General features: G+C 40.1%; 3 protein-coding genes across 5 annotated transcripts; 2 read left to right on the top strand and 1 right to left on the bottom strand.

The window, feature by feature from the left end:
* Positions 1 to 2,722: 2,722 nt before the first annotated feature.
* On the bottom strand, positions 2,723 to 5,208 carry LOC143133718 (CCN family member 1-like). Its single transcript, XM_076293548.1, has 5 exons — positions 4,888 to 5,208; positions 4,565 to 4,778; positions 4,134 to 4,463; positions 3,670 to 3,875; positions 2,723 to 3,556 (listed from the first exon to the last, which is right to left on the bottom strand). Exons 1-5 carry the CDS (start codon positions 4,933 to 4,935, stop codon positions 3,248 to 3,250), a joined length of 1,107 nt encoding a protein of 368 aa, XP_076149663.1. The 5' UTR covers positions 4,936 to 5,208; the 3' UTR covers positions 2,723 to 3,247.
* Positions 5,209 to 10,018: 4,810 nt separating this feature from the next.
* On the top strand, positions 10,019 to 12,996 carry bcl10 (BCL10 immune signaling adaptor). Its single transcript, XM_076293549.1, has 3 exons — positions 10,019 to 10,238; positions 10,835 to 11,123; positions 11,281 to 12,996. Exons 1-3 carry the CDS (start codon positions 10,188 to 10,190, stop codon positions 11,709 to 11,711), a joined length of 771 nt encoding a protein of 256 aa, XP_076149664.1. The 5' UTR covers positions 10,019 to 10,187; the 3' UTR covers positions 11,712 to 12,996.
* Positions 12,997 to 13,106: 110 nt separating this feature from the next.
* mcoln3a (mucolipin TRP cation channel 3a) lies at positions 13,107 to 19,244 on the top strand. Of its 3 annotated transcripts, none has more exons than XM_076293547.1 (12): positions 13,107 to 14,008; positions 14,254 to 14,418; positions 15,336 to 15,489; positions 15,820 to 15,898; positions 16,075 to 16,171; positions 16,279 to 16,378; positions 17,025 to 17,143; positions 17,344 to 17,493; positions 17,647 to 17,748; positions 18,123 to 18,245; positions 18,328 to 18,534; positions 18,716 to 19,244. In XM_076293547.1, exons 1-12 carry the CDS (start codon positions 13,784 to 13,786, stop codon positions 18,845 to 18,847), a joined length of 1,653 nt encoding a protein of 550 aa, XP_076149662.1. In that variant the 5' UTR covers positions 13,107 to 13,783; the 3' UTR covers positions 18,848 to 19,244. The 3 variants fall into 3 exon arrangements, with proteins under 3 accessions (XP_076149662.1, XP_076149661.1, XP_076149660.1); XM_076293546.1 differs by having other exon boundaries at positions 17,028 to 17,143; positions 18,710 to 19,244; XM_076293545.1 differs by having other exon boundaries at positions 18,710 to 19,243.
* The last annotated feature ends 101 nt before the right edge of the window (positions 19,245 to 19,345 follow it).

Genomic DNA, 19,345 nt, shown 5'->3' on the forward strand with positions numbered 1-19,345 from the left:
ACCATGAAGTCACTTTTTAATTCTGTTAAAGGTTCACAAAATAAACCATAGGACTAGTATTAAGTCATAACACTCACTGACATTGTGCTGCAGACTATGCCATCAGATTGACTGTAAAAGGCTGAGTTTTTATTTTTTTTATATAAATTTAGAATGAGTTCCAGTAAGACAGCCTTCTCCCACCACTCTTGGACAGCAAGCTGCATCTGGCTGACGTTGCTGAAACAAAGAGCCTTTGTGCATGTTCAGACGAGATGGCCGCGTTGTGATGCTACATACGTCAAACCCCCGTTTTCCCTGCCGGCCGCTTGTTGCTTGTGTAAACCGTTTCCGTTCATAGACAGTTTGGCACACGTGCCCCCATGTGCCAAGGGAGAATTCTTTCCATTTATGTCGTTTATGCTCGTGCCTTGCGCTGGACTGTGGAAGACGGGAGAAATGATTTACCCAATTACTCCATGACATCATCCAGGGAGTCATGAGAGAGCTCATTCGATTCCTTTGCCTTCCCAGTGGAGTGGAGACAGCACACTGTAGCCTACAGGATGTGCTACTGAACCTATACCTGTTTTATCTGTTATCCACCTTCCACTTTCCCAGACAACTCACATATATAAAGTGGTAGTCTAACAATGAACTTTAAACATGAGATGTGAAGCACTTATTTATGTGAAACACTTGTTTTAGCGTCTGAGAAGTTCATGGACGTATCCATTTTGTTTGTTATTGTCTCATGAATTTCCAATGGTTGTGTTTGCTTTAGTGTGTAGTCAATTGTTTTTTACCCTTCAAATTGTTGTTTTAGTTCTGCATAGAAACTCCAAATTCATGGGCAAATGTAATCCTCAGGATAAAATCATTGTACCCCTCATTGGAGTCCAATGCTGGACAGGGACTCTGGAATCTGCACTTGTCACAGTAAACAGCTGGGTGACCTAAATGCCAGTGAATAGAGGCCTAAAAATAACAACACGACAGGTTTGTATCTCAGTATGACAACACTTCTAAACAGGGCTTACTCTTTGGCACTACACTATTTGCACTTGTTCTGTGGGATAGCCCCACCCCTACATTTGTGTTCATGAGTGTCTTATTTTCTTGGATGGATAACATTGTGGATGCTATTGTAGTGTGGAGCGTGCACTATGCCCTCAGTGACAGCTAAGCTTCCTTCTTCATTCCAGAAAAAGTACTTGAGTTTGTGTGGACAGAGATCAGGTTTACTCTGATGGGGATGACTCATCATACTTCCCAGCCATTAAATGCTCTCAGGCATCTTGCATGAGGTGACATCCATAGAGAGTAGTAAAAACACAGCATTCTGCTGCAGGCAATGGATATTGCGTAATGGCATCACTAACAGGATAAACTGGGCCTACCTATACAATCAAATGGAATTGACTGTCTAAGGGTCTGTGTATGTATGTATGTGGATACATGGATAATCTTTTACAGATTATAATAGTGACACTGGCAGCTGTTAACTTTAACTCGTTTGACAGCACAGTCAAGGTTTCACATGTTTTCAGATGTGGTCTCGTCTTTGCTGATTCATGCTCAAATCATCCCCTACATCATTTAGAGAATTATAGCTTTTGGTGACAGTGGTCATGATAAGGAAGATATGTCAGCTATGAAAGTATAGAGTATAAGTATAAGAGTATGTTCACCTTAAGGTCACCAATATTCACCATCCTATGTAGGTTTGAATATTGGTCAGTGCTTTTACCCCAGCCCCACCTCACTCTCATTGTGTCCATCCAAAATGTTAGCTTGCGTATCACCCCCCAGATGTTATTCTGCATTGCTGTTTTGCTGTTATTCTAAGATTGATTAAAACAAACCAACCCATCTCCAGCTCTAATGATTACCACTGCAGTGCTAGACACAATTTTACAAGCATTTCTGGACATGGACTTCATCGAATGAGGAACAGCGCAGAGAAGCAGTATTCGTTCTGCTTTTTTCTGGGGTTGTTATGCTGATGCTCAAAAAAAGAAGTATCTGCAAGGCATTGAAATGTTGCAAGAGTTTTACCAAAAATGCCTGGGTATGTTGGAATGTCTGCCACGCACTTTAAACACAGACCCTTTACACTGTATGTTTTCCCTTCCTCCCCGCTCACCTACTTAGTGTAACCATATCATAACAATGCTCTTAATTAGTTTAATGTTCGGTTCAAACCTCCAACATGCTCAGTTCAAAGCACATATCAATGGGTGCAGCCACAGATCAGTGGTTTAACAGGAAAAAAACACTTTCTACAATGGTGCTGTAGAACTACTACAGCGGGTTAATAAAATAAGATTAGGCCTAGTGGTAATATAAGAGTTAGTTAATACATTATTTAATTGTGTTAATAAGTTATATGAAATCAAGTCTAATGTAGGTCTATTTCCTCATGATTGTCCAGCATCAAAGTGAAACAAATGATTGATAATGGACTCGATATAAACAATATAAAACATAATACATTACTTATTTGTACATTTCATGTAATCTGAAAGCTATCACGGCAAGACAACCAACCCTGGGGCCTGTCGTTTTATCGGTCTGTTTTTCTCCACTTCATGTGCTATAACACTTGAAGCACATCCTCTGATTGTCACAATGCTATCTTCAGTATACTCTCTGCACTTTCCCCTTTTTCTACCAGCGCTTTAAGAATCACTTTAGCTTCACACTTATACTTAAAAAAAGACATGTACCGCATATAGGCAAATATTTTCTATAAATACATTTTTATTCACACCACATAGTCAACATTGTGTAAATAAAATACAAGTATAATACAAAAATATGACCTCATCATTAATAAATAGATATAAAAACAAACAACAAAATACACTCATAAACACAGACAGCTGCTTGGTCTTAATTTATAACATGACTTTTTTATAAACCAATGGAAGCAGCACTGACTGCCAAACCAACAGAACCTGAACAAACAGAATGAAACCTACAGTCACAACAATGTGTGTTGTTTGTATACAAAACACAATATGTCTGTATACACAATCAATTCACAATCACAATAAAAAAAAAATAATACTAATAAATTATAATAGATAATATGCTTCAACATGAAGCTAATACTGATGCTCCAATATTATGAAGTAATATAGAAAACATTCCACACTTCTCTGCATGTTATCAAGATTTCCTCCCAGTTGCTCATGAAATCTTGTCTAACAGGAGGTTCAATGTATAATGTACCCAATACAAGCCTCATATACAGATCTCTTCGTCACTCATCATCAGTAAACCTGTGGATGTCATTCTCCAGCCTGTGCATTGGGAGGGGGCCCTCAAATCTGATGGGACAGTCTGAGCTGCACTTGCAAGTCTGGATGATCATCACGTCCTTGGTGAAGGTCTCCCCGCTGTCACATTGGAACTGCACTGGCAGAGTTCTGGTCTGCTCTGGGCGGCAGCACCGTCCGTCCAGACACGAGCCGCAGTATTTTGGCCAGTATTTCTTCACGCTGCTGCAGCCTGCATACGTCAGCTTCACTGGCTGCTTTGGCTTTTCGATGCGACTGCACTTCTTCCCTTTCTGGAAAATCAAAACAGATGTATTACTGTCTCTCAAATCAGTATGTGTTTCCAACACAATACACCATACAACCGCATGCTAGGTTATATTTAAGTTATACACTATATGCTTACCTTTAAACTAGACTGTGAGAATGAAGAGCAGGGTCGCACTTGGCAAATCCGTGACTTCCTCACTAGCTTGCACTGTGGATTGCTGTTGGTCACCCTGGTAGAGACCCCGATGCCACAGGTCTTGGAGCATGGAGACCAGCTGGTCGAATGAGTGACACACTTCAGACCAGAAGACAACAAGCGGGTCACAGGTTGGTCTCTGTAAGCTAAGAGGGCAGAGAAAGACATTCAATGAATGTTATAATGCCTATGGCAATATAACTGACATTCACACACTGCTAGTCCTCATTGGCATAGGTTGGCTACTAGGACAATAATTTACTTTGAAAACATTTTTGATCAAAAGGGCTGATTCAGAGATGGGAAATTTAACTATAAGTAAAAGATTCTACCTGGTAACCTAAACCTTACAGTTAGTAAAGGTGAGTAATACTTGAACATAAGTGTGAGGCTGAAGTACTGACCTGCTTGAGGATTTCCTTTGGAGAATTTGGAGAACATCTTATTCTTCTGTGTGAAGTTGTCTTCAGGTTGACCAGGTTTGGTTTGGCCTTTCTTCACGTTCTGCTTGTCTGTGTTGGCACAGACCCACTTGTCACAGCACTGGCCAGGCACCTTGACCAGTGTGGGGTTGAGACACCCAAGGGCCGGTACAGATAGCTCCTGAAGACACAGTGGAACGCACCCCACGGCACCATCTATGCAAGTACACTGATGCTTACAGCTTGGCTGAAAGGTTTCTCCATTCTGGTAAATGTTGTTGTTGAATTCACAAGGTCTTCCTTCAAGCTTGGCTGTTAGAGAGGAAAATCAGTTACAATGGAGTTGAGAGATCCGTCACCAACAGATATCACAAAGCACTTCCCCCTCCAAAAAAACATATTCGTATTCGTACCTCGACATATGCCTTTAGTTGCATCCCGGCTAGCCCCGAAATTGCACTGAAGTCCTTTGATGTGGTCGCACGGCTCTGTGTTGCTGCAGTCCTCGTTCAGCTGTCTAGCGCAGACCTTACAACAACCGCATCCGTCCGTCACCAAACTGACTCCCAGTTCGCACCGTGGAGTTTCCAGGGGACATACGCACACTGAAGGGCATGTGGAGGAAGCCTGTGGCAGGCGAAAAGTTAATTTTTCATTTAAATGTTGAAGAGATAGACATCAGCAGTATGTCAATTAGGCTAGTTTCTTTAGATAGGTTAAGGAAAGTCATATTTACCATTGCAAGGCATCCATACATGATAATGGTAATAGAAAGCACCAGCATGTCTTCTGTTCTTTCCCTCTGCAATCTCAATTGTAAACTCACATGCGCTCAGTGCCTCTACTGTCAGTTGTACTGCCGAAGTCGTGTCTCCCTCTCTTTTATAATGCTATGTGCGCTTACGTACGATCTGGTTCGGTTGTGAGGTGTTCCTGAAACTATGCCTGGAATGTTTCAAATGCACTTCTCCATCCAGGAAAGACGCCCCCTTCGCTTCGCGGAGGTCCATGGTTCGAATTACTGGGTATTGGGGGGGGGGGTCCGACCCCCCTAGATGAGACTTGGACCCTCCCAAAAGGGATGAAAAAAATAGTTTGGGGGGTACTGAAAAAATGTAATAAACTTTAATGTTATCCAATATTGCATGTAATTAAATGCAGTATTACCATCTAATGAAATACGATTTTAAAACCCTCACCCCCATTGGGCTGTACCATTTATTCAGACTGTGTTCTTTGCTATGATATAATACTGACGAATTAAAACAAATGCACAGTGTAGCCTGATATACGAATGGGTTAACAAGCGGTGGCCAACTGGCCATTCGTCTAATATTTCACTGCCTTTGTAACAGTGATAGCCAACCTTTAGAAAAACATTGAGTAGCAAGATCGCTATGGTTTAACCGGAGGTCTCCCTTCCACTAAGCGGCCACGACCATCGCTGCTGCTTAGCTTAAAAATCAGGCCTACAATCACACGCCATATGAGGAGTTCCATAGATATACTGACACGGGGAGAGGTTTAATGAGGCGATTTATCATTGTGCATTAATGTCTTAACAAGACGGAATCTGCACTAATATTCAGGGAATTTTGCATGTAGATTAGTGGTTCTCAACCTTTTTTAAGCAAATGCCCATACACCCATAATTGGACCTGAAATGTCTTTCCTCGTTTCCATTATTAGAGATCAGCCTTTCTTAAAAGCGTATTGCTGCACAAACGTTTTGTGATACAACACCAGGCGCACAATGAATTGCCTAGGCTACATTATATGAATTGCCTAGGCTAAACAACGTGAAGATATTTGTTTTCCAACCGTGAACAGGTCATTTTTTTATTTGCTTGATGTTTGGTAGGCTTAGGCTATCCAAGAAAAACGAATCAGATTAACCAAAGGCAGGGCGTTGTTTTAGGCTAGGTGAACTTGGCTATTAAACGGGAGACTTTCTGTGGCCCATCTGTAAACAATTCTGGGTGTTAAAAAGTTGTTTGCCATTTCCGTGCTATTGGTCTGTATGCATTTCCATGTTTGCACTGTACTGTTATACCAAAAGATAGTTTTTTGACTGTGGCGCGCAACTTTGCGCACGGGTTTACCCAAATCCATCCCTTCCCATAACGTATAAGGTATATTGTGCTTGCTAGTATGACTAGTTTCTTTTAACTTGTCAGCCAGCCAGCCACGGTCATATGACCTATAGTTTGAAGGAAAATTGACTGTGAACCACAAATGTGAAATCATGTGTGTAAGCCTATATAAAATGGAGAGTGACGTCACCAGTCGAAATAGCTGTACCCCCCGAAGCTCACGCTATTCGAACAATAGAGCGAAAATATAATCATCAGGGATGAAAATGTAAGCCTATTGCTTAAACAGTGTTTAAAAACGGTTTCAACTATACTAGGCTACGCTTATACTGCAATTGATTCAGATATTACAATGGGACAGCTACAAACGTGTCGTGACGCGGATGAAATATAGGCTAAATATAATGGTCAATGTGTAGGCCTCTGTGTGTGTGTGTGTTTTATTATTAGGCCTATTATTATTATTGGGAAGCTTTTTAATTTAAAGGCCTTTATCCCAGATCCCACAGCTCTCCATATTCTGATAAAACTGTTCTGAGGTCGGTCTTAACATCTCCCTCTTATTGAGGGATTTCTTGTTTACATTTGTAATGTAAATGTCTTTATGCAAAAATGTGGCAAAAGGAGAGAAGAATGATGTGTTCCTGGAATAGGATATGTTTAACTTCCTATGGGATCTTAAGTCCAGCTGGGATAATGGACTGGGCTTGGAACAAGACTAGACAAACAGAGGTCCCAGGGTGGGGAGGAATGTGCTGGAGGAAAATCCATTGTGGAACATTCCATGCAGGATCTACAGAGGATGAACCGTGAAAAAAATACCTTCCTTGCGACACATCAAGAAACGCAAAACATAAATTACCTTGCCTTCCATCCATCAATCCAGATGAAGACTTGGTGATGTTTACAGGAAATGTGCTTGAGCATACTCAATCATGTTTTTTTCCCCACAGTGGATGGCACAAGTTAGGTTCAGAGGGGAATTGACTTTGCTATAGAAATTAGAACCTCACTGGTTTCTTGGAGCTGACTTGACAATGCATATTTGTGCAGTCGGTCTTGGGGAAAATATTGTTGAATGCTTATATTCTGAAAATATATGATTTAAAGAACATTGACTTTGTAGACTATGCAAAATAGTGTTTATCATTAATCATTTCTGATGTCTTACATTAACTTAGCAAATTCAGAACTATACTATAATATATAGGATACATGTCTATCTTCAAGAAGCTCTTGAAGACTTAACTCTTCCGCAGGTACCTCCTCTCCTAACACTTCTATCAAACACAACTAACCCTCTCCTTCTATTCCCTCTCTTCCCTCCTTCCCTCTCTTCCCTCTATTCCCTCCTTCTTCCCTACCACTTTCTCCTTCTTTGACTAGTACTAACATCTGCACTCTCATCCTCTGGTAATATTGTTTGATGCAGTATTAATTCCCACCTATCTCCTCTGCACCATTACATAGCTTGAATGTTGTTCTCCCCATTTGTGTAAGTTGCTTTTCATGAATGAATAAATGATAAATGTAAATCTTGGCTGTTGGAGAAAATATTGTTGCACTAGAGAAAAATGTTGTTTTGATTCATCTCAGTACATATCATATTGGATACAGTTGTCTGTGTTGGCTTGACAACTAGTCAAACAAACATTACATTGATGTAATTGTTCCATGGACTAATTAACAGGTTGCTATCCGAGATCCTTGTCACAGCTGTCAAGTTTGGATTGGATTACCAAAACCCTGCACCAGAAGGTGTCAGCTAAATTGCCATGTGTGACTTTCCCTTATCCCTTTGGGTGAACATGAAAGCTTCTGAAACCATATTATCTAATTACAGGGTGTACATTCTGAATATGTCATAAATTAAACTTAACACACATCAATAATGGTGGATCGTATGGCATTTATATAAGCATGGCATGGCCACACAATTGGGGATTAAGTTGTACAGAGTAATTGCATAACATGTATTTCCATAGTTACATCCTTGAATTAAATTGTGAAAGACAGAAAAACATCCAACCATTCCTGTCTTGTTCACAACATTATTCACGAAAACCTTTATATTCACTCATGTTGATTATTTTTTATATATTATTTTTTTATATATTAACAATCTTAAACAAATTATTTCATGCATGACAACATTTGTCATACTGTAGTTCTGGATTACTTTGACTCACACTGTGTTTGCATCTACTAAGACCAATGCTTCAGTGGAAAAAAACCAGCTGTGTTTATGCAGTGCATCAGGGCAGACGAGATCCGTTTCTGTCTGAAATGCTGATGAATCATTCACATTTCTGATAGGTCAGACACAAAAATGCCTGTGGTGTATCAGAGGAGTTCAAAGAGATGATTGCTAATGCAGTTCTTCTGACATCACTCTACTCAACCACTTTCCCATATTTAAATCCCACAGTCCTCCGAGCACTCAGAAAAGGAACATTGTGTTCGTCTGTGCTCTCCTGCTGACTCGGCAGTATCCACTGGGCTGCCTGCAAAGTCACAAGAAAAATGCCAAAACCTCCTGTCTCTGAGCACTCCGAGGCTTCTTGGGAACAGTGATTACAGTGTTTTTTTATACGCATAGCCATGAACATTTACTTTGTAGTATAGGGAGTAAAATAGGTCTAATGCTCATTTAAACTGTGACTGATTTTATGCTGATGCTACTTTTCCTTACTTGCCAAACTGAATTCAAAATCTCCATCCATTCACAGATGCATTCACAGTGGTATTTCATACTGTATGCTGGTGTTAAAACAAATCAATATGTGTCTAGTCAAGAAAGGAAAACTCTCCGAGCCCTAATTTAAATGGTGGGCAAAGTGCAAAGTCTATCTGTTGTTGTGCATGTCTCCATGAGCTATTTGTTATTATGTGGTAAAGGATCATTGAGCTGATTTGTCAATGTTAGGTCTTGCCCATGGTGTTAAATTAGCAAATTGATTTTGCCTAGTAGTTTTAGTTAGACCTTGCTCTTTGCCCATCATTCAAATTTGTGTGATCTTCAGTGATCAAGGTCCAGGGATGGCTCATTCAGACTCAACTTTTATACTATTTCTTCTTTTAAATGCAATTAAATTCAGTCGCTGCACATGACAAAGTAAAGGTTCTTTGAGTTTCACATAAAATAGCCTGTTTATGAGCTCCCATTTAGAAGTCAACTATTTCTCTTGTGTTGTTTTCTAAAGTAAATTAGAACTCTGAGCCAGAGTTTAATCTTAGCCTGATAGCAAGCACCTTGCCATTTCAGTCGACAAAATGAATTCAAGTCTGGGTAGGTTAAAAATTATAAGATGACCGGGAGTGACGTAATTAGACACATTTTCATAGCCCTATAGCTCCACCCCGAGGCCACTTGTGTTGTAGGCATCTGTCAAAGACAGATCCATCCCCTATTATTTATGAAAATAATATTAGTGGGATTCGCTCAATCACTGTTCATGGTGTCTTGAAATAATATTTACCCTGGATCATTTACTGGCATACTGCTTCAATCAAACCTAACAAAACACCCCTGTTTGGTCTCTAAGGAGGCCTTTCTAATGTTAGCCTAGATTTAGACCTGTCTAGGATATTATCGTTCAAAGTTTTCTTTTGGTAGATATTGTCAATTGTTAATGTACCAATAGCCTACTAGTAGTAGGCATAATACGAAACCACACAGTTTGATCCACCCGGATAGATTTCTGCTAAAACTTACGTCAAACTGAATGAGGAAGTAGTCAAATTCACACAGTTCCCCCTCTCTCTCTCCTTCCGATGTTTAGAGTTGGCAAAGCAAGGTGCATGTAGGCTACTGGCATACAACATTCTTAAAATGTAGGCACGCTGACGTTTCGTTACATAAATTGATCTTTTACAGACCTAAACATTTGTTTTAGAGCCGTAGCTTTAGGAAGCAGGGTTGGGAAACCACTAAATTAGTAGAATGGATTTTCCTCACCTGACGGAAGATGACATGGCTGAAATAAAAAAGGAAGTGAGTATTCACTGTTGATAGCCTACCTACTCGAACATTCAGTTGAATTTTCTTTAAACAAATTTGCCTCGACGCGTTGGACATATGGGTAGCCTAAAGAGCGTTAAAGTGTCAGTAGGTTATGTCTGCATGAAAGTTAAAGAAAGAAAATGCCGTTGTCGTGGTATCTTGGTGGTAGCCTAAAAGTAGGCTAGTCTCTTGTTTCATAGCATTGCCAATGCATATGGGATAGTGAATGAAGTCATGCATGACTAGAACTCTTGTGGAAATACCCCAATGTCCATTTTAACTAAACTGGGCTAAGTTCTGTGGGGCACTCAATAAACTTTGCGCGCAATGAATAGACCTAGGCCCTAACTAAAAGGTTACCTGGCGAATCTAAAAGAATTAGTATCATCAGTTTCAGATTGTGGCAATGACAACAGGGGCTGATACGGTCAACTCAAACACCATTGATTTTAAATAGCTCATGAAGATTAAACTCAGTGGACGTGTTGAGAAGCATTTCCCTAACTTAGTTCCACAATAGAATGATGCTTTACCTCGGTAAGCTAACGTTACCTAACCTTACCCATCCATTTTTTTATTATTGCCAGGCACTTGAAAGGCTACGCCCGTACCTGGTCGACAAGATCATCGCCAGTCGACATTTTGACTACCTTCGCTCAAGGAAGATCCTGACTCGAGACGATACGGAGGAGATAAACTGCCGTACCACAGACCGCAAGCGCGCTGGAAAGCTCTTGGATTTCCTGGCCGAAAACCCTCGGGGCTTGGATACGTTAATTGAATCTATCCGTCGGGAGCGCACTATTAACTTCCTCATCACTAGGATAACCGATGAGGTGCAGAAGGTCAAGAATGAGAGGATAGCCGCCTTGAAGGGTAAGAATAACTGTGTAGCCTATAGATGTGTCACTGGAGCCCAACTCCTAATGTAGCAGACCAGCTTGCAAATATTAGGCTAAAGCTTACTGTGACCAAATTTATTGTTGGCCTATCTGTTGAAGTTTAAGAGAAGTTGTACTTTTGTATCCCGCAGCTGAAGCCTGCAGTGCAAGTCCAAGCTCAAACTATACTCACAAGCCCGGTGCCACCAACGACCTCTCTCGGACATTCTCTTATGATTCGAACTATGACAAGTGCTATGCCTCCACCCTGCTTTACCACCCAGAGGGCGAGAGGAGCCCAAATAACTCGATGGCCTCTAGTTCACTAAACCTGTTCAGTGGGTCTCCTAGGGGGCGAGACAACCTTGGGGGCAATGTTGTTGGCAGTAGTGTCAGTATGATTGGGTCATCCTCCTGTGTTTCATCTTTACCCAAGCCCGGAGACCCAGGGGCTCCCCCGCTACCGGAGGAGGTCCTGGATGAGGTGCAGGACACAGACCCTGGTGCTTGTGGGAGCACGGCCAGTGGTGGGGACGCCAATTTTCAACCACTGCGATCCCGGTCCATTTCACCTCGCCCATAACAGCTAGTGAACCTACCCCATGCCAATGACTTTACCATCTGTACCATCATGGCATAGGCCCACTTCTGAGACCATTGAACCTTTCTATTATTTTATGAGTAAGATGTGTATTTGTGTTAGTGTTGTCCTTTATTTGTCTTTGTTCATGGTGCATATATCTTGTCTGATCATTTTTAGCTGTCTTCACGTTGTTTTTTTACCCATCTTGTGCCTTTTTAAATGGTTCATGCATGGTCAAGGAGAAATCCTTCACTATACAGCTTCACTCAGAGTTTGTATACCTCCTTGTATACCTAAGGTTATAGGAAATCCTAGGATCCCAAGCCAGTTGAAACTTGCCTGTGATGTGTTTATAGCTGGCTGATTATATAGCAACCTCAACCTTTGGGCACATTCTTCACAACAGGCCACTTCAGAACATGCCCATGATGTTGGTTGTGGATTGGAATAAGACCCCTCAGTGTCATAGGGCCCTGATGCAAATGTTGGGCAAAGTCTAAAATCTAACTAAAGCTTGCTTAATAACTATGCAAAATTTATTGCGAATGTAATACCTGAGAAAGGTACTAAGCACAAACATCGGTGCAGCTAAAAGCTGTCTCACACCACATGATGCCGTTAGTTCATGCACAACAACCTTGCTCATAGAATGATGTCAGACAACAGATGGAGCCATGCGTTGGCATTTGTTATCATGACCTCTAGACAGCCATCATCTTCTATCACTGATAATGATCAGGAAAAGCATATATTTTGTATCATTAATGTATAACCGCAAATCACACTGAAGTCATTATAAAGAAATCAAAACCGGCTCAAATTTAAAAACCAACTGACAGAGGATTATAAATCAAACTGAAAGTAACTAACTGAACTAACTCATATTCAGGATGATATATGTAGCGTCACTGACTGCTCCCACTGGTGTTTAGCTGGTGGTTGAAGTTAGGTAAAACAAATGAATCTAACAGTGGAACCACTACACATGGAAATAAATCATGAAGCTAAAATAAATTGATTGTGAAATTATCAATGCAAACTTCGGAAGAAATAGGTGTCTGTCTATATACTCTATGTGAAAGAACAAATCCTGTGTTAGAAATGTTCCAGTTCATATATCTGTGTTCCACAATAGTTTATTTTAGGCTGTAGTCTAATATGTAAAGTGGGATATAAGGGAAGACAGAATACAATGGTAAATGTTTTCTGTTCACACTATCTTGTCAGTTTTTATTTAAAGCTGTGATGGTTACAAGAGAATAAATGTGTTGCTTTTTTTACCGTCTTAGGCTTCAAGCTCTCATTGCATCCGCATTGGTAGTGAATGGCTCACATGGCATTGTTCAATCTGACATAACAGCAACAATGGGGCAGCCGTGGCCTACTGGTTAGCGCTTCGGACCAGTACGGCTGAAGTGCCCTTGAACAAGGCACCTAACCCCTCACTGCTCCCCGAGCGCCGCTGTTGCAGGCAGCTCACTGCACCGGGATTAGTGTGTGCTTCACCTCACTGTGTGTTCACTGTGTGCTGAGTGTGTTTCACTAAATCACGGATTGGGATAAATGCAGAGACCAAATTTCCCTCATGGAATCAAAAGATATATACTTATACTTATACTAACAGTACCAGAGTACCAGACTGATCCATTGAAATATGTGTTGGTTTATGCATGTATACTCTCAAAATCTAAGAAGAAAAAAGGAACAATCTTTGTTTTGCCACTGTTAAAGAAAGTTTGAGTGATTTATTTTTGTATCTTATTTGTTTCTGTAGGCTTTTTCCGTGCTGAATTTAGGGGTGACCATGATTGGCAGCTTGATGCAAAGAATGCTGTAGAACTTGTTTTATGAAACTTAAGAATGAAAAGAATCCTTGAACTCTTCATCTGTATGAATTCTTTATCAAGATAAAACTGTTTTCTTGCTCTGCCACTTCGGTCTTAACATGCGTCTTCACTCATTCTCATTCTCATTCTACCTAAGTCAACAAGCCAAACAGCATGGATTTGTCTATTTCACTTAAGTAATCTTAAATAGTCTTAGAACTAAGGGACCTGTAAGGAGCACATGCAATGGCAGACCAAGACCTACTAATAACAAGTGACCCTGCAGCTCGCCTTAAGCAGGACTACCAATGGACAGCCGCTACATCGAATGTGGATCACAGGGTGGTGGATCATTTCAGGAGGAAGCTTAAATATTTTTTCATGAGTCCTTGTGAGAAATACCATGCCAGAGGCCGTAAACCATGGAAGTTAATGTTGCAAATTCTGAAGATACTTCTAATCACAGGCCAGGTAAGAGTGATAACTCATTAGACTTTACATGGCTGAGCTTAATACAGAATTGCACTATAGTTGACTTTTAATTTCTTTACAGTTAAGAACAAAATTATTCATACCCCTTGCAAATATTGATATAAGGCTGATTTTGTCTTTATCAATATGTTTGTTCTGACTGAAAATGACACTGTCACATGCCAAAAGTCATTTTCATGACTTGCGTGGAATTGAACACCTACTTTTTGTGCACTTTTCTGAAGCTGGTGTCTTTTGGGCTGAGTAACGAGATGATGGTCACCTTCAAAGAAGAAAATATCAAGACCTTAAAGCACCTTTTCCTGAAGGGATATGAAGATCAGGACAAAAATTATGCTGTGTACACAAGTAAAGAAGTGTATGCCCACATCAATTACATCATAAATCAGGTAATATCATCACTGTTTGTCATACTTTCCTTGATACCCACAGGAAGCAGTAATTACCACATTCACCACATTCAGTTTTTGTGTGTAGCTGACGTGCTCGTTTCTTTTAAACCAAGCGGTCTTAAGTGCCTCTATTTATGACCATGCTCAACTTGTTTTCAGGTCTAACCTTCAGCTGTCAAGCGACACATTTCTAGCCTAACTACAGACTGAAGAGCCAACTCTATGTATGCAAAATGTGTATATATATTCAAACTCATATATTTACAGTCAGAATGTGACCTATTGTAAAATAGCAAAACATGTTTCTATATGCCTGAATGCTGAGCTGCCCCACCATACTTCACCATGCAGGCTTTGTAGCTCATTGTGGTTCAGTTGAGACGTCAGTCACTGAAAGGCCCTTATGAACCACACCTTCTATAGGGAATCTTGTCAAGCTTGAATCAGCTGTCAATGTCAATGAGACTACTTGTTAAAAGGCAGTTCTTTCACAAATACCATGATGTGAGGAGATCAGTAAAAATCCTGTTTTCCCCAGTTCATCCATGCCATTCCATTACAAAGTACTCCTGTGTTGCTTGCCAACTTTCTCACTGTAACAAAGAAATCGCTCCAATATCCAAAAAACCCCAAAGCTAATTTGCAGTCAAAATTGCACTGCTCGCCCCATTCATGAAGTATACTTTCAAACTTTCTAAAATAACTTAGTCATTGTTGCAAGCCCATAGGGATTACTTTTCACTTTCTATTGTCCGCCCATCACACCTCCAGCATGCATTCCAAATTCCAACCCATTGATGAGAGCATATTTATAACAGTTATCAAACCCTCTGTTTGGTAATCATTTCGAACATCGTAAATCAATATGGGAGCTATAGACTTCCTGTTGAGTGAATTTCATTTTTCTCCATTAGTACATGAACCTGCCAAATCTCACCGTGGGAAATCATGCGTATGAGAAAAATGATGGCGTTTCCACCCCGTTGTCCCTTTGCCAGGAGTTCTACAGACATGGGAGCATCTCTCCTGGCAATGACACATTTGACATTGACCCATTTATTGAGAAAGGTGATATACAATTGTGTGTGTGTGTGTGTGTGTGTGTGTGTGTGTGAGTGAAAGAAAGTGACTTACTGTTTTCTTTTTGGTTATAAGTGCAGCTTAACATATGACATATGTGAGGAGACAGTGAAAAAACTATACTGTACACTTTATTCATCTTAAACACTAAACATACTGAATAAACATCTTCTGCCTTTGGATAATTGTTGATAAAGAAAGACACGGCTTAATCAGAAGCCTACTACAGTATAAGAGTAGATGATACATAGTATGTTATTTAAAGGGGCTGACGTCTACTAAAGATTAATAAAAGCCTGTTTACTATTTTCCCACCAGAGTGTCTGTCTATCTACCCTCTGGCACCACTCAAAGATGCTGCAATACAAGACATGAATTTTACTCTGGATTTTAAAAGGTCATGTGCGCTTTCCCCAGTTTCAGATGTCACATCAATACACATACATTTAGCAGTATTTTTCTATGAGCATTCCTAATTATTTGCATGCCTCTTTTTATTTATTTCATAAATCCAAGGTAGAACGTTTGTAGAATATTTTGTTTTGAATTATGTTGTTATTTATATATTCATAGGCTACTGTCTGTTAAAGTCTACCTAATTATCAAGACTATAAATCTGCAAACAGTGCGTCACAACGAGTTACCAGACTGCTATGCTTTCAGGACTGTGGTGGGTCATTACTTTTATTAGACAAAAGAGGCATCCCATCTTTTTAACTGCTTTAATAGCCCTGTGTTTTGGTACCATCTAATATCTAATGCTTTCTACAAACTCAGATTTTGTTTGACAACACGGCCCATAGTGGACGGATTAAGATATCACTGGACAACCATGTGCAGATCAATGTGTGCAAAGACTGGAACATATCTGGGTCCTGTAAGGATGCTCTTACACTTACACAATGCTCACACATTTCTTCATATACCAAATGCATAGTTAGGATGCTTATTCACTCTTAAAACGAATGTGTTGAAAACAACACAACTTTCGTTGTCTTTTTAACACATCTCTGTGTCCAGATAGGGACAACACATTCCTTTTTTTGTGGGGCAGCCGTGGCCTACTGGTTAGCGCTTCGGACTTGGAACTGGAGGGTTGCCGGTTCGAACCCCGACCAGTAGGCACGGCTGAAGTGCCCTTGAGCAAGGCACCTAACCCCTCACTGCTCCCCGAGCGCCGCTGTTGATGCAGCTCACTGCGCCGGGATTAGTGTGTGCTTCACCTCACTGTGTGTGTTCACTGTGTGCTGAGTGTGTTTCACTAATTCACGGATTAGGATAAATGCAGACCAAATTTCCCTCACGGGATCAAAACTTACTTACTATACTTTTAAGAGTTTTCAGTTAGCCATAAACAGAAAAAGATGATCCTCTTTATATACTTGTAACACCCAGCATACACCACCAGATCATAGATGAAGCAAAGCAATGCAATACAGTTTTCAAACAGAGGGTGGAGTACGACTTAACAGATTTTTGTTCATTATGACACAAACTAAACTTATGTTTATGTTTCATTGCAGCAGATAAGGACTATCACCTCACCCTGATTCTCACATTTGATTCTTTCATCATTCTTGCTTGTCTGGTGTCTCTCATTCTATGCATACGCTCTGTGCTCAATGGACTTCAGCTGCAGTCTGTAAGTGTAAGCTGTGATGTTTGCAATAGACTAGCCTATATGAACTCCTCTTAACTACAGACTGGCCTACATCCTGAGTGCATGTTTCAAGATAACACTGTTCACTGGCTAGCACACAGCCTGTTTGGCCCATTTTAGCATGTTAAGAAAAGTTGACACCTGACTAGAACATCATGAATATCTCTGATGCTATTTCACAGGAATATGCTATGTTTTTCCAAAAACACTATCAGAAGACAGTGTCCATGTCAGACCGTCTGGAATTCGTCAATGGCTGGTATATTCTTATCATCATCAGTGACACACTTACTATTACTGGTTCTGTTATGAAAATAGGCATCCAGACCAAGGTAAGCTTAACTATCACCCTCGGACATATAACCAATAAACTATGTTTCATAGTCATTGTTAAACTATAACTAAACATATAGTTTATTGTCAGTGTCAATGCCATTGTCATAACATGGTCATTGTCATCAACATTTAGTCTTCTCATGTTGCAGGTGCTAACAAACTACGATGTCTGCAGCATTTTGTTGGGAACTTCGACAATGTTTGTGTGGATTGGTGTTTTGCGATACCTGGGCTTCTTCCAGAAATATAATGTGAGATCTTCATAAATAGTATACAATTATTGTTCATTCTCCATGATGAAAGGCATGCACACATAAACATATAAGAAATCTACACAAATATGCTAACAAAATGACTAAATAAGCCATGTGAAATGATCCCCCTTATTCCCAAAGGCATACATGTCATTACTCATATTTCACCATATTTCTATGAATTCTCAAATTACTCTCTATTTTGTTGTAAAGGCCTTTGACTTTTAATTCAGGCCAATGCCTTCACTCATTCAGGAAACTGTCAGCTGGTTTCAGGCACTGACTCAACTTAACATGGCAGTAAGATGAGATATCACAGTGACACCCAACCAGTCTTTTCCTCTAGTGACAGGAGTTCTTTGTTCTGTCAGATTCTGATCCTCACCCTGAGGGCAGCCTTCCCAAATGTGATCCGCTTTTTAACGTGTGCTGTAATGATCTACCTAAGCTACTGCTTCTGTGGTTGGATTGTGCTGGGACCACACCATGAAAATGTAAGCAGAAGAGAAAGAAAAACAAATGTTGCAGAGATGTTTTACTTGATTCAGATATTAACGCAATCCTTACTTCCCATAGTTCCGTACCTTTAACATGGTGGCAGACTGCTTGTTTTCCCTCATCAATGGGGATGAAATATATTCCACATTTACCAAACTGCGGGGAAAAAAGTACTTAGTCTGGCTTTTCAGCAGAGTTTATGTGTACACCTTCATCTCCCTGTTCACATACATGGTCCTCAGTCTCTTCATTGCTCTCATCACAGACACATATGAGACTATCAAGGTAAAAACTATTAAATTCCAAGAATATTCAATACAACATACAACTCAGAGAAAAATAGATTAGAACTAAAGTATTCAAAAATATAACCTACATGATAACTGCATTGTTGTATATGGGAAAAGCAAAATCTCATTGCACCATAAAGAAACTAAAGCTATCATTCAATCAATTTCAGCAACAGCAGCAAGAGGGTATCCCTGCGTCTGAACTCCAGGCCTTTATTATGGAATGCAAGGACTTGCCGGCCTCTGGGAAGTACAACGATCCTGAGTCAGACTCCTGCCTCTTCTTTCCCTGTGCCTGCTGCAGCTGAGAGGTTGGCCTGAGTTCCTGGCCTGAGTTCCAGAGGCTTCCGGGGCACAATTAATCTGTCACAATTATTACACCTCTCGGTCAGCAGTATCATACCAAACTTAAAAGTTTAAATGCACTCTGTATGGTCTGAGCTTGTCTACATAAAATATTATGATATAGTTAGGTTACATTAAGATGTATGTGTAGACTTACAGGCAAATGGTGTATACATTTAGCTTTGTGCTAGTCTAATTCCATAGGCTATAGTTACAAAATGAAAACCAAATGTTGAATCTGACCAATTGTAGGCTACTGTTATGTTGTAATGTATATGACAATTTGCATATACCCAAAATGTGCATATAATATATTATGCATATATATATATATATATATATATATATATATATATATATATGAAATTCTGCTGTAGGCCTACATTTTTCTTTAAAAATAAAATCCTGTGTAGACACATTACCTTTGTTTCAACTTGATGCTTGAGAGTTATGCCCCTATC

This window comes from Alosa pseudoharengus, unplaced genomic scaffold (genome assembly GCF_046254945.1).
Source record: "Alosa pseudoharengus isolate Yale_2024_CS ecotype anadromous, Long Island Sound unplaced genomic scaffold, YU_APseudo_1.1 YU_APseudo_1.1_scf_2, whole genome shotgun sequence".
Lineage (NCBI taxonomy): Eukaryota > Metazoa > Chordata > Actinopteri > Clupeiformes > Clupeidae > Alosa > Alosa pseudoharengus.